At 38.4% G+C, this 15,796-nt stretch overlaps 1 protein-coding gene across 2 annotated transcripts; it reads left to right on the top strand.

Annotated features, from left to right (window-relative positions):
* Positions 1-7,398: 7,398 nt before the first annotated feature.
* On the top strand, positions 7,399-10,697 carry LOC140800160 (probable receptor-like serine/threonine-protein kinase At5g57670). 2 transcript variants are annotated; one of them, XM_073155194.1, is made up of 7 exons: positions 7,399-8,221; positions 8,295-8,549; positions 8,639-8,796; positions 8,889-8,968; positions 9,039-9,174; positions 9,274-9,423; positions 10,416-10,697. In XM_073155194.1, exons 1-7 carry the CDS (start codon positions 8,020-8,022, stop codon positions 10,560-10,562), a joined length of 1,128 nt encoding a protein of 375 aa, XP_073011295.1. In that variant the 5' UTR covers positions 7,399-8,019; the 3' UTR covers positions 10,563-10,697. The 2 variants fall into 2 exon arrangements, with proteins under 2 accessions (XP_073011295.1, XP_073012035.1); XM_073155934.1 differs by having other exon boundaries at positions 7,857-8,221; positions 10,406-10,697.
* Positions 10,698-15,796: the final 5,099 nt, after the last annotated feature.

The raw sequence follows: 15,796 nt of genomic DNA, 5'->3' as shown, positions 1-15,796 counted from the left end.
GTGAAATGCTCATCACATCGACAGCAAAGACCCTTCACTCTTCGCTCCTCCACTTGGGTAGGTGTGAGAGTTCGAACGGGGGCTCTTGTGCCTCCTCTAACATCGGAAGAAGGTCTTAAAGATGGTCGTGGTCTAGTTCTTGCAGTCGTTGTCTTTGAACCTACAGAATTTCCAGCCGGTGTTCTAGGTTTAAACCGCCCATCTCGGTTGCCCCAACTTGTTTTTACTGCCATCTTGAGAGCCTTATATTTTTGCTCCATCTTCACGGCCTTCTCAAAGGCCTCCTCAAGAGTGGTAGGACATAGAGAATGAACATCTGCCTGTATCTCCTCTCACAGCCCTGAAATAAATGTGCTCATCAATGTTTGTCTGGGCCAAGGTAGCTCACAACTACTACTAACTCTTTCAAACTCAGCTTGGTACTCCAATACGGTCGTCATCTGAACCATTTTGCTTAATGTGGCAGCAAAATCTTCATATGCCGCTGTCCCAAATCTATGTGTAATCCTCCTACAAAAATCAGCCCATCTAGTAAATCCTCCACCACGAATAACCAATCTATACCAATGCAATGTCGTTCCTTAGAGGTGAAAGATTGCCATTTGGACCTTTGCATCTTCCGTTGTACCTTGACAATCAAAATATTATTCAACTTGAAACACCCAATCTGTTGGATCACTGACTTAGAATTTTGAGAAATCCAAGCTTGCGGTTCACTCCCGAATAGCATTGTCGGGTTCGCGAAAGATCCGTGGTTCAAGTCTAAATCTTTGTGCAAGTTGATCCCCTTCTCTAAATCTTTGAGCACGCTCATCACTATCATGGAATAATGTGGGTGATGGTGGTGGTGACGGGTGGAGTGCATGTTAGGGTTATGGATGGATATGGAGATAAAGGTGGTTGGTGGATGTGATTAAGGGATATAGACGAAAGGAACGAAGTGGTCGAGATCCCAAAGAAGAGGGATGGCTCGACAGTCGAGGGAGATTAGAAGTTAGGAGAAACCTTGCCAACAGTAGAGGTGGAAGGATGGTGAAGAGGGAGGAGGGAGATTAGGGTAGATAGAGGATAGAGATGTAAGAAATTAATATTCCAATAGCATAATGAAGTTGACTACCATCCACATATTTATAAAGACTAGCCAACAAGTCCTAAAACAATATGTAACCCTAATTCTAGAGGATTCCCACCGATCGTGTTCGAACGCATCAAAAGACGTTCCCTGTATGTGCGAACGCGATGTAGGCGTTCGAACACGGGTATTCGAACTCTCCTAACCGCGTTCGAACGCACAATATGTGTTCTCTGTATTTGCGAACCTGATGCAGACATTCGCAAGGGTGTTCGAACGCGACCCTTCCTACATTCGAACGCGACTTACAGGAATTTTATTTTAATAAAAATAAACACTAATGTAATAAGAAAAGATCCTAACTAAGTGTATCAGCTCACCATTAATGTAGCCATAGGTTGTCTAAGGTTCGATTGGCTCTGATACCACTTGGTACGTTCCGATTAAGAACGTATCAGGGTTTCAATCGATCTAGACTTCAATTCCAGATTTTATAATAGTTAGAGTAGGGAAAACCAAAGAATATGAAATTAGTGGTGGATTTGAGCATGTGCATAGTCTAAATCAACGAGGAAGGAAGCAATGTGGTCTCTAGATCAAAGATATATTTGCCAAAACTTAGAGTTAGTGGAACGAAAGAGAAAGAGAGCGAGAGAGATGAGATAGAGATTTATATTCTTCAAAATAGCCAATGCATAAATAAAAAAGGGGCTACTTAGACATGTATTTATAAGTTAGCCCACATCCTAAAGTAATTCGAAATTATCCTAAAGCAATTGAAGGAGTCCTAAAATAATAAAAATATGTATCAAGTTTGAAACGAATTCATCATTGGGTGTTCGAACGACATCAAGAGTGTTCGAATGCCCGTGATGGTCTCTTCGCTCTCGAGTTTTGGTGTTCGAATGCCCTGCCCATGCGTTCTAATGCCTAGACCCAAGGTGATGCTTTAGGGCTGTTTTGGCTTGTATCATGCTTGTGTTTCAACTTAGAATGATCCAAAATTATTGAAGGAGCTGACTACATTGACATTTAATTTGAATGACATGAGGATTGAAGAGTTGACTCTTTGCTTAGGTGTTTACTAAATGGAGGCGATCTTTTTCACAAGAGTAGTTAGTCAGACGATTTTTATTCAAAATGTTACTTAAGCACTCAGGCGTTGGAGCTCCGAGAGGGGTTATAAGTAAGTCTTGTTTCTAATGCCTAATGAAATAAGATCAATCGTCTTTGGGCAGGCCTATGTTTTTTTCTGTCTATATGAGATATTTCACGTTAAAAAGAAGATGTCATGGTGTGTTTGTTGTGATTTACCTTTTCTATTCATATTCGGCATTTTTTTTTCTACTCATACTCGGATTTTCACATACCAATTCAAATTTGATTTTCATTATTAGATTAGAATTCAAAATTTCTAATTGGTTTTAGTTTCAAAGTTCAATTCTTATTCTGTTTTCTAAATCTAGTAAGAATTAGTTTTTCTAAACTAATTTGAATTTGGTTTTTAACTTTGATTTGAGTTTTATCTTTCCATATCTCTAACCTTGTCAATTTAGGAATCCTATCTCCCCCATAAATTTTTGTTATTGAATAAATTTATCTTCCTCTATCTCTCTCTTTTATCTTTCTCTATCTCTTCTATCAAGTCCTCTCCCTAACATTGTTGCCTTCCCCCTTTTGCAACTTTTCCTATAGCCGCATCAATCCTCTTTCTAGCTGTAACGCCCCCGCCCGGCACGGGCACGTGCACGCCCACGCGCCCACACGACACGCGCGGCGAACGCGACAGGTCGGGCAGGGCCCGTCACACCTAGATACTCTCCTGTGCACATATAATTATGACATCATCAAATAAAACATGCTAACCTATCCATGATCACATAATCCATCACCAAATAAATCATACTCTTAACCAAATAAACTTGTTAACATATAAATATCAAAGTCCACAATAATATACACTAGATCGCTACATAATCTGGCAGGACCCACATAGGCCACAACAAACCATCAAGATACAACTAAAATAACTAATACAATAGTACACTATGATTCGACCTGTATTATACAAATCATCGTCTAATACAAAAGAGTACAAGTATCATATACTAGTACAACTCAATTTCTATATAAACTATCATCTATACCATCTCGCATCTATAGCTTACCTCATCATTGCTCTAGAATATCTTCTCAAGTCGTTATCACGTACCACATATCTGAGGGGATTAGAAAAGAAATAAAAAGAGTCATGAGCAAAAGGCTTAGTGAATAGACCTTACCCCGAATCAGTGATGCCAAACAGAGAGTAAATCATATACTGGATAATATGAATCAGAAAGAGTATCATGCCATGAATGAGTATATGAATGTATTCTCAATAATATATAAATGAAAAGTAGATAACATGTCATAACTGATAAAAGTATATAATCCTCGACCATGAGTAAACAAATCTCCGTATCATACTATCATCATAACTCTCTCTCAAATATGACACATGATGCATGCCGACCATGACCACGTTATGATATCAAATGCAATTATATATGATGAATATTGACTACTCGATAATCAGGTAATCAAATGATAATGAAATCATATGCATTTCTCAACATCATAATCATCACCGACATCTCAGTATAATATCGACATACTAGACCACTGTGCACAGTCAATACCCGGTACCCGGTCTCAACATCATGTCCAAAGGCTCAGAACATACTCCGTCACCCGCAAGAGTATCTCTAATATAACCATACCCCGCCACCCGCTAGGGTATCAACATCCATTCGGACCGGGCACCCACATAGTTGATAGAAACCTCGTGAGGATAACTCGCCACATATGCCCTGGCGAACGGCATGTGTCCGAATGTCTGCTGCGCACACAGACTAACGACCTCAGACGTAAGGCCAACAGGATTGCGACTATGTCGAGCGATCAATCATCTCCAGGCACGCCCTAACCCTCGCGCTCACTCGGGTATCCTCACGCTTTCTATCAACTATCCTATCAATCACATTTCACGCTTTCCTTCTAAATGACAGATCATATGCATATATCCAGTACGATAACAAGTCAATGCATAACAGGAATTTAGGTGGAATAGAAATCAAGAGAAAATGATGCAATGTAATCTCCAACTGTATCGTCAACACATGCATACTCATGCTAATCTATTACATGCATACTCGTGCAAATCTATTACATGCATACTCATGCCACAGATCAACTCGGTAAATAATCATAACAGCAGAATCATCTCTGATCATCTCTATATATATCACCAATGTACTCATATTCCAAATTAGCATAATCGAATGCATGATAAAATATGCTCGACTATAATCATCTCTAAAAAAAATCATATAATCATGCTGGAGGCCAAAACATGCATATACACAAATATATAATATAACCTAATTTGAGAAAGGCGTCTAAGGGATAAGACTACTCATCGTCTGATCAGAAGCTACAAACCACGCATCTCTCACGTCCGTTAGGTAACCAAGTGACGCTCATCGCTAGCAAGGTCCACGGGGTCTCAAATAAGGGGGTTCGGGATCTGAAATATTTAAGTAGTATGATGTTAGCCGTTTATCTAATTAGAATTAATTCAGTTAAATTATAAAGGTTTATTAGATTTAGAATCATTTTTCTTTATTTTTTGATTACATAACTAGGTCTATAATATAGATACGAAGAGTGAGAGGGTGGCCGAGAGAGAGAGAAAGAGAGAGATTTAAAGAGAGAGAGAGAGAAGGCGGTGGAGGAGTAGTGGCGGCGCCGGGGCCCACCGCGGCCAGCTGGCCACAGCCGGTTGGCTGCAGCCGCAGGCGCGTGGCGCCCCACCAAGCTGTATGAGCATGGGCACGAGGCCGGCCATAGTGTGGCCGGTCGCGTCGTGCCCATGAATTTTTTTTTTTTTTTTTGGGGATTGGGTTGTTACACTAGCTGTGTGCAACTCTATCAGAGACATTGACATACCTACAACCATCATTTACATTAGCACTAGCCATCCGTTTATCATATCAAAATCCTATCATACCCCCTCGCTAAGGCTTCCATAGCCCTACTTTTGGGTCCAACCACTACTAGTTGACCTCCTTCAATCCCTAGTCATACCACGTACCTGAAGCCTCGTACACGTTAGTAAGCTAGATCAGCCAATCTAGCCTCACCCCTACAGTGGTGTGCACTCCACAAGGTCGGTGTGCATCACCTTTAGAAAATCAAGACCAACAATCCAAGCAGGTGCGCACTGAACCCATACATTAGTCAAAGGATGCCCTTTTGCTGTCTTAGTCTAATTCGGTTGCAATCCTTTGTCGGGTCGCATCAATGTCACTGGGTATTAAGATTGTTCTCTTAGGAAAGATATTTTACTAATTTTAGAAGTATGATTACCTATTTATTATAATGCTAATAATAGGGTGCTTTGATCGTAGCAGTAGATTAGTGTTCAATGGATATTTCTTGTAAAAGTTAGGAGCTTCTCTTAGAATAAAGCAAATATCCTAAAAAAAATTTATCATGCTAAAAGTTGTTTTTTAACCTTTTTCTTGTGTAGTGAGGTTTCCTTATATATTGTCAATTTGCTAATTGATGTTCCAACACTCTCAGCAACTTGCATGCACAACTTGAGCGTTGATCAGTCAGAAAAATGTAGGCGTTTGTTTGCATTCATATGCCAGAGGAGAGAAGTGATCAGTGAGGTGTTTAATTGGATTGATGCAAGAAAGATTAGGCTCAAATTGATCGAAGATCGTTAAACAACATGTGCAAAAGGTATATATAACTTTGGATCAGACGAAAGTTAATTCGGATGAGAACACGGACCAAAATAGTGATTTCCGATCCGGTTCTGGATTTCTCTCTTGTTAGATGTAACTAAAAGATGGGATTTAAAATTAAACATTGACATGCGCAGTACAATTCTCACTCTGACGTCTCTTGGATTCAAGGATCAACTTCAGTTATTTTACTACTTCTTCAAGCTTATTGAGCTTTTTATCTTAGATTTAGAATTTGTCAGGTGATATCTGGCAGGACAATCTTAGAAAATGAAAGCAACCCAATGAGCAAAGTGTGAGCGTTTGGCTTCACATAAATGCCAGATAGAAATACTGAACACTGAGGTGTCCCGACTGGACTGATGTAACAGCTCTGAAGCTATTTTGTTCTTCTGATGCAACTTGATCACAGAATAATTAAAAGGAAACAGCAAGTGGCCCAAAATTCGCAATTTAAAAGCATTGCATACAAACATACTCAGAGATACGGCTGCATCTCTCCAGAGATCCAAGACTCTTTTATAACAAATTCTCCTCTTTTCATTTTATCATCATCCATGGGGATGGATATAATAATACAGCCCAGATTGTAGGATCTTTTGCAGCAGTCCACATGGCAGCTCTTCATTGGTTAAGAAATCATTTTGTATTTGTTAGACTAAAATAAATGATTAATTACACCACCTACACAGAAAATTCCTGCAGCCAAAGTTGCAAGAGTATGTTGGCATCAGCTGCTGCAGAAATGTCTCTCTCCTTTTGCCTTCAAATCCCACGCAAAAGAAATATTAAATCATAAAATATTGAGGTAAAGCATAAACAACTGCTAGTTGTCCTCATCCAACTAATGATGAACTAAATTGAAAAATTAGACAAATTTTCCTTTGTCTTAATCATAAACGACTGCAGTATTTGGCATTAAATATCTGGCTATTACGTCTAGGGCTTCTACTAGCTTCATCTTTCTGTTGTCTTGAAAACATTAGAATGATTCCTCTGCAATAGATTAAGTACACCAGATCCACATTATTTTCATGGTTATTGCATTCATCAACAGAATTTTCATAATAATAATAACAATAACAATACACCTAGCACCCAATAATGGAAGTGAGATCATTGCCCATTTGCACCTAAAGTCAGTTGCCTGGCCCCAAAGACAACTAAATTCTCCTAGGCTCGGGACCCTCTAGAGTAATATGCTACAAAGGATGAAGTTAGCCGAAATCAATCTCAGGTCACCTCTTTAAACTTCATTCCCAAGAGTAGGAGATTCAAACTGAGAAACACATAGCAAGGTCTCTTTCTTTTTGCATGCTTCTTTATTTTCTAAACACTGAGTTGGCGGGAGCTTTGCGTTTCTTTTTTAATAACCTAACAAGGCTAAGTAACCTGGATTATTCCTTCTAATCCATTGAAACATGACTTGACCTACCTACGAGGGTTAGTCCAACCTGTAGGATTTAATTAGATGCGATCGGAGCTACCAAATAATTTTATTGATGTGTTGTCACATATCTAATAGCGTGCCTAGACTACCCTGCATGAAATCAGTCTATGCGGAATCCCAATAGACCTACCCAATCAACTTGTAAGAAAATGATCCTCTAAGTCTGGCTCAGAGGAGACGAACCTAGATTGATTCTATTCATTGGCTATTTAGTAGCTGCAAGAAGTCGTTGATCAACTAAGAGATTCCCTGATTAGTGGTCCTAGTACTTTTTTTCCTTAATTAAGGGAGCTGTCAAACGAACAATGGTTAAAGGATCCAAAACGCCACCTTCACAAACGACCATATATAAGTAAAAGGCCAGACGGCTCACAAGAAGAAGCAGTGGCAGCGAAAGGGACCTTTTCTGCCTGACTATCTGATGCAGTAAATTCCAGCATTAGGTCTGTAGGGAATCCCCAGTTATAGATGCCATTGCCACCCCCAATGCCCCCACCCCCTCTCTAATTTATACGATTTCTTTCTTTCTCTCTAATTTAAATGAAAGCAAGCATAGCCTTTTGCACTTCTTAAGCTAGAAACGCCTTTGCGTCTCCTGTTCTTCCTCTTCCATTTCTTCCCTTCTTTTCTTTTGGTTTCTAAGTAAAAATTTCAATCATATATTGCTTGATAAGAAGAATTATAGTGGGGGAGAGAAAGAGATGAGGCAGTTGTACCTCAGAAGCAGAAGCCTCAAACGCCTCCTCTCCATTGGCCGCAAAAGCAAAGCAGAGGAAGAGACTCCAGAGGAGACTCAGAACAAATTTACAGAGACTTCACTAGATACAGAACCTCCTCATAAACCCAGTTGGAGATGCTTCTCTTATGAAGAAATCTACCAAGCAACCAATGGATTCCATCAAGGTCTGTCTCTTTTGTCTGTTTGGGAGAATTCTCGTACATCTTTTCTGATTCATTCTGGCATTGGATTGAGCAGATAACTTGGTTGGAAGAGGTGGGTATGCAGAGGTCTACAAGGGTGCTCTGAAGGATGGACAAGCAATCGCAGTGAAACGCCTGACGAGAGCTTCGACCGACGAGCAGAAGGCGAAGGACTTCTTGACGGAGCTCGGCACGATTTGCCACGTCCGGCATCCCAATATTTCAGCACTTCTTGGCTGTTGCATCGACCGCGACCTTTACTTGATCTTTGAGTTCTCTTGGCATGGTTCTGTTTCCTCCAATCTTCATGGTATCATTGATTCCAGAAGAAACTATTTTGTTCTAATTGCAGGGATAAATAGAGCAGAGTTATGACCTTTGGTGTTTGTTATAATGCAGATGAGAAATCGCCACCGATGGCATGGAAATTGCGGTATAACATCGCTGTAGGGACTGCTCGTGGGCTTCATTACCTTCACAAGGGATGCAGAAGACGGATCATACATAGAGACATCAAGGCATCCAACATTCTTCTGACCTCAAACTTTGAACCTCAGGTACTATAACAGAACCATACTTGAAACATTCAGCTCCTCAGACATGGTTTGAATTATTATGTCAAAAGACTAAAACAGCACGACTATCTCAGATATCTGATTTCGGGCTTGCAAAATGGCTTCCGTCCGAGTGGACTTACCGTGCCGTTGCGCCAATCGAAGGAACATTTGGGTAATTCTATCTTCTTTTTGAATTATGAATGTTTGTTTCAACAAAGTAGTAAGAATTTAAATGTCGTCAGGTGCTTAGCGCCCGAGTACTTTACGCATGGCATCATCGACGAAAAGACCGATGTTTTTGCATTTGGTGTCTTCCTCTTAGAGATCATATCAGGAAAGAAACCAGTGGATGGATCACACAAGAGCTTACTAAGCTGGGTAAACTATTTTTTCTTTTCCTTTTTCTGAACTTGTACTAGTTTTAATGTGATACACCATTATCATCTTTCTTAGCTCACTCTGTAAACTTTTGAACAGGCTAAGCCCTATCTGAATGATGGTATCATAAAAGCACTGGTAGATCCAAAACTGCGAGAAGATTACAATGTCGCTCAGCTGACGAGGCTTGCTTTCATAGCCTCTCTTTGCATCAGGGCATCAGCGACATGGCGTCCTTCCATGACAGAGGTACACCAGATTTTCTTACGAGTAGCTTACCTAATTGTTCTAGACTCTTAACACAAACGATTTTCTAGTATTTTAGGAGAGTATGGGTGAACCCAAGGACAGTATATTTGTTGTAGCTACTACCATCAATCATCAAGATTATAATATATATAAAAAGATGTTCTAAATTTCTAAGTAGTTAAACTAAAACACGATATTTCTAATTTAACATTTCTATGCCTAGCAAAGAATTACGACAAATACTTAGAAAGTGATTGCCCAATTAAACAGCCAAAATGAAATTATGACATGCTTGTTTGATCCATTTTGATGTTGCTTCGAGCTGCGGCAACTAGATTTGGATTTTATCAATCACACCAACTTACAAAAGGAGTTGTATTCGACAGTGTGACACTATGCAGAAATGTTTGGTGATAAGCAACTTTCTCATGTATAACCAGCTACCTTTCTCTCTTGATAGATCTTAAATCCAATCTCGTTTAGCTCAGTTTGACTACTTTTACTGTCCTCCTTACATGCTAAATTGATAAAAGGGAAGCAGTTAAGAAACGTGGCTTGGTAGTAAACAACACTCTTCAAGTAAATTTACATAATTTTTGCCCGTTATTTGCTGGAGCTTTAGTAATGGTAGTATTAGGCAGTCAACATCTATACAGTTGCTGTCGTAAACCTGGGCTGACTCCATATTACCACCAAAGAGATAGCTATCCTATACCTATAGGTTCACCATTGCCCATCTTTCTAGTGTAAATCAGAAGCTATCTTCGGCAAAGAATACTATTCATGGATCCATAATTCCATATAAAACCTAGGAAAAGAAGTCCAGTAGCTCCTTATTCACTTTATTTATCAACAAGACAAAGATTTAGAACACGCCAACCAAGCACATGCATCTATAAGGGTAATCTTAGTCTAGCAATAGTTTTCAATCTTGATTGGTCTTCTTTATAAAATACAACCTTTATTGCTCTAATCAATACAGACAATGATAGGTGTTAGAGCTATTGAAGGATGGCGAGATATCGCACGATCGGTGGGAGATGCCTGAGGAGGAAGAGGAAGATGATTTCTGGGACTTTGATGATCTTGACGATGAATGTGACACACCCTTATCATCTTCATCATCTGGAAGCACCTAATGATAAATTAGTCTTAAAAAATTGTGATGTTACCGACCCATTTGTGTGGGCGATGAGGCTCTATAATATACATAACTCTCAGTATGTAGCAATATGAGATTCTACTGCTTATATATACACCTAATTTGATCGGTACATGCATCACATGCACAACATGTGGATTTGGTTTGTTGAATGTCAATTGGATGTGGATAGGATTTGTCTGCATCCTCATGGATGACTTTCCATTCTTCTATTATTTCTTTATCAAGAAGGATGAGAATTTTGAACGACAACTAGAGAATTAGTTGATATAAACTTAGAGATCACTTCAGGTTCAAGGGTAGCAGAGGTGGTTGATGAAGATGGGTTATCTTTAAACAGTACAATGACAGGTTAATTGCGAGAGGTGGTTGGAGAATGTTAGAGATAAAATATCCAGAGTTGTTGCATAATATAGGTCTAACATGGTATTGGAGCAGATCTGCACTAATGTTAACTTCTCGCAATTGGAAATATCACAAATGTTTAATAAGAAAGGTAATAGGAGCTTAACAGTTTGAATTAGGTTTCTCCCATTTCCAATACATTTGTTTTGCAGTACTAGGCAAGACAAGGCATCATCAGAAACTAGAATAGAAGCCACAAGCTCTATTTTAAGTGGGTTTCAAGGGAATTACAGAAACGGATGGGATTAAGTTGCTCCAAAAGGATTGCAATCCTCGACAACAAAATCTAAACGATGGAGGATATCTTTAGGGTCATTCATCAAGGCCATCTCTTGTAATTATTTTTTGTAGCTCTTCATTAACTATTATAACCAAGCAAAATAAACTAACAAGGGAGATAGAATGGAATAGCATTATGCATAAAGCCAAGAGCAGTGGTTGAATTCCACCACCCCTAATTAAATATGGCATCTTTTCAATCCTACTTCAATCTTCTTATCATGTTATACTTTGTTTAGGGTCATGATTAGGGCCGGTCACAAAAAAAACATATTGCAATCCTTGACGCTGAACAGAGATTGAGGATATCCTTAGGGTCAATGTGGTATTTAGCAAGACTACCTCACGTAAGTAATTAAACTATTGTAACCACGCAAGATAAACTAAAGAGATAGGATAGAATATCATTACGCATAAAGACAGTAGTTGACAATAGAGTTACAATTTTTTTTTGCCATCACCCCTATTCAAACATGCCAACTGTTTAATCCTACTTCATCTTCTTATCATGTTATTATTTGTTCAAATCTTTTATGCAAAAGAGCTTTAAATAGCTGATCATTGCTCTTCGATTACTAAAATGTTAGAATAAATTCAATTGTACCAGGTCATACACATTTGCTTGACAATTCAGACACACCATCTTATATTAAGGAGTCTCAAAAACTCACTTTCAAGGACACCTGCTTTCTATTTGTCCAAAGTTCTTGTCATGTTTGCATGATAACTACCTAATAAGATCCTAGTTTCAAGTTGAATTAAGTCACTGAACAACCAAGGAAGTCAAACCAACCACAACTGCTAAAATGGAAGATCGCCAGGCATTAACTGATTTGTAACCTTCTACATTCTTGAAAAATGAAAAGGCTTTCGCGTATTGAGTAACCCCTACTTTCTACAGTTCTCAAACTAGTGTCTAAAATTTAAGTGTTGAAAATAAAGGGATTTGAGTCAAATACTCTTAAAATTCTTTTTAAATGAACAAAAAACTATGTGATCTCTTGCAAAAAACTTACAATAATTTTTATATTTTGTTGCTAAAATATTTAGTATCAAAATAATCATTTACTATGCCGAATGCTATTACTAAAGCTTAGCAGCAAATTAATATTCTTTTCTAGAATTACAATTTATAGCAATAAATATATTTGCTACTATATGTAGAATTTATATTGATGATCATAATTGCTATTATTATTAATTTTTAATATGGCAAAGAACTTATAATAGCAAATACCATTTGTCACGAAAAATTATTTAGTTGCAACTATATTTACTACTAAAAATTTAAATTTCCTTAGCAGCAAAATATATATGTTACTTATGTAACCTATCATTTATATATATTTATTTAGCAGCAAACACAATTACTGTCGAAAGTGTTAATCCATTAGGCAATAATTTTTTTTATGACTATATTGGAAATTATTGATTTCCTATATTCATTTTGTAAAAGTGAATACAATTAAACATTAGAACAATATATTTTCATGTGCTCTTGTTTAACATATTTACCCAATTTGACTACATCCAAATTAAAAACATCTCACACTATGTTATAGATCCAATATTAAAAAATTCACATAATGTATCAAGTTCAAGTGCCTATATTATATATAGAGAAAATATAATATAATCTGCTAGAACTATCTTAATTTTTTTCGACATATCCAAAACAAAACAAAGGAAAAAGTAATAAATAGAAATCAACATTCATAGAGGAAGTGGCCATTGTCTTGCACTATACGTGATCAACCTACAAATAATAGAAGATGTAATTTATATTTAGTTATATAAATTTCTAATATAAGAAATAAGATAATGAAAAGATTTAGTATAATTACATATGTAGATAGCCAAGCAACAAAGTATCTGGCAATTGATGTGATCCGATCTGGATAATGAAAGGATTTAGTATAATTACATATGTAGATAGCCAAGCAACAAAGTATCCGACAGTTAATGTGATGCGAACTGGGTCAGATCGGATCACAGCAAGGGGAGATTTGGCTCAATAAATTGAGTCTAGTTATCTTATCTGCTTATTTGCTTTAATTAGAGTCTTATTAGGTTAGAATTTGTTAGTTAACTAATTCAACTATGCACAGTTTTGGAAAAATATTCAAAGGATATTCCACAGATGAGTAAATATTACAAAACACTTGGAGAAGATCGAAGACATCCTGATCTACAAATTCCGTATTCCAGGTTTCTCCAGATTCAGACTCTATCTATGGCATAACGAAGAATCAAGCCAAGAAGGATAAGGAAAGCTTATTTAGCTAAGTCATGTTTATCTCTTATGTAAGCACTTAAGGCAAGTCTAGTTAAGTCATGTAAGTCACTAAGGAAAGTTCAATTAAGTCATAAGCCTCTAAGGCAAGTCGTAGTTCGAGTCATATAAGCCTTTAGGGTTAGTCTAAGGCAAGTCCTAGTTCGAGTCATATAAGTCTTTGAGGCTAGTCCGAGTAGGACTCATAATACCCCACCTCTATATATAGAGGGCTAAGCTTCGTTGTTAATTAATCTAAGTAAATCTAAGCATTGAGAATTAATTGAGTTTAGTTATTTTCTTATTATCGCATTTACCATTTTATCATAGCCGTTGGATCGTCTTTATTTTTCTAAGAGTAGATCTAAGTTAGAAACTCTAATTCTACTTTCAACCCATAGCCACCTCACCTCCAGCAGCCACCCTATCCTACGGTCATCCACCACCACCCTTGGCCATCCGCCACCCTCCGACGATCTCTACTATTTTATTTTTAATTTTTCATCTCGATCTCTGATTTAAATAAAACTAGAGCCATTAGAACCCTAACTCATGAGGCTATCAACACCTAAATTTTTATAATTTTCTTACCTCTGAATCAGTCCAAATTTGATTCATAACAATTAGTATCAGAGTCGACGTTCCTCGAACAATGGTGAACACATTATCCAAAGCTAACCTAGTGGAGATTGCGGCCATGGAGGACCAAGAACTCGTCTCCATCCCTATGGAGGTTTCGTCAGCACCACCAATAGTAGACGATGAGCCGCCGGCATGGGCAAAGGCATTTTTTAAAGATCTTTCTAACGAGGTCACTAGATCCATCACGGAGGCTATTCAAGCCTTGGCGACAACCCTCCTAGCTCAACACGATCACCTCGCGCCACCACCGCCGTCGACCACTATGGAACAGGCACCACCTCCACCTTCAAGTACTAATAATGGTGAAACCGTGAAGACCATCCAAACCACGGCAACCATCCCTTCTCTGGTTGCAATAGAGCACCCTCCATCCTTGCAGATCGAGCCCTCCATCGTAGTAACACCGGAGCAGCCCACAGCAATGGTCGTGATGCCGTCTTCCCCACCCACGGTGGAAGCTAGGGCCAAAAACTCTAACTTTCCATCGGTGGTGATCCAAGCACTTTCAGTCCAAGCCACCACCGTCAGCACCTTCCTTAGACTAGTTGCACCCAAGCCATGGCCTAAACTGCATGTGCTAAGACCTTGGCTTGAACCACCTGTGGCTAGGATGGTCTATGGCTCAAAACTGTGGGCCCTAGAGCAGCACCCACCATGGGCCCCTCCTCCTCGTGGTAGATGAGACCCACACGAAGATCGAAGATATAAAATCTGAGAGAGAACAAAGGTTTGAAAACCACCATCGACACCTTGAGGACAAGGTGGTCGGAAGCGTGATGGATTGATGTGAACCGGGTCAGATCGGATCACATTAAGGGGAGATTTGGCTCAATCAATTGAGTCTAGTTATCTTATCTGCTTATTTGCTTTAATTAGAGTCTTATTAGGTTAGAATTTGTTAGTTAACTAATTCAGCTATGCATAGTTTTAGAAAAATATTCAAAGGATATTCCACAGATGAGTAAATATTACAAAACCACTTGGAGAAGATCGAAAACATCCTGATCTACAAATTCTTTATTTAAGATTTCTCCAGATTCGGACTCTATCTGTGGCATAGCGAAGAATCAATCTGAAAGGATAATGAAGGCTGATTTAGCTAAGTCATATTTATCTCTTATGTAAGTACTTAAGGTAAGTCTAGTTAATTCATATAAGCCACTAAGGCAAGTTCAATTAAGTCATGTAAACCTCTAAGGTAAGTCCTAGTTCAAGTCGTATAAGTCTTTGGGGCTAGTCCGAGTAGGACTCATTATACCCCACCTCTATATATAGAGGGCGGGCTTCTTTGTTAATTAATCTAAGTAAATATAAGCATTGAGAATTAATTGAGTTTAGTTATTTTATTATTACCGCATTTACTATTTTATCGTAGCCGTTAGATCGTCTTTATTTTTCTAGAAGTAGATCTAAGTTACAAACCCTAATTCTATTTCCAACCTATAGCCACCATCACCTCCAGCAGCCACCCTATCCTACGGCCATCCACCACCACCCTTGGCCGTCCACCATCCTCCGACGACCGCCGCAACGTCGGATATTTATCGTTTTACCCTATTCTAACCTATTTCCACTATTTTATTTTTAGCTTTTCATTCTGACCTCCGATTTAG

Source organism: Typha latifolia, chromosome 1 (assembly GCF_019914945.1).
Source record: "Typha latifolia isolate L0001 chromosome 1, TyphaL0001v2, whole genome shotgun sequence".
In the NCBI taxonomy this organism is placed as follows: Eukaryota; Viridiplantae; Streptophyta; class Magnoliopsida; order Poales; family Typhaceae; genus Typha; species Typha latifolia.
This window is presented reverse-complemented; position numbering and strand designations above follow the sequence as displayed.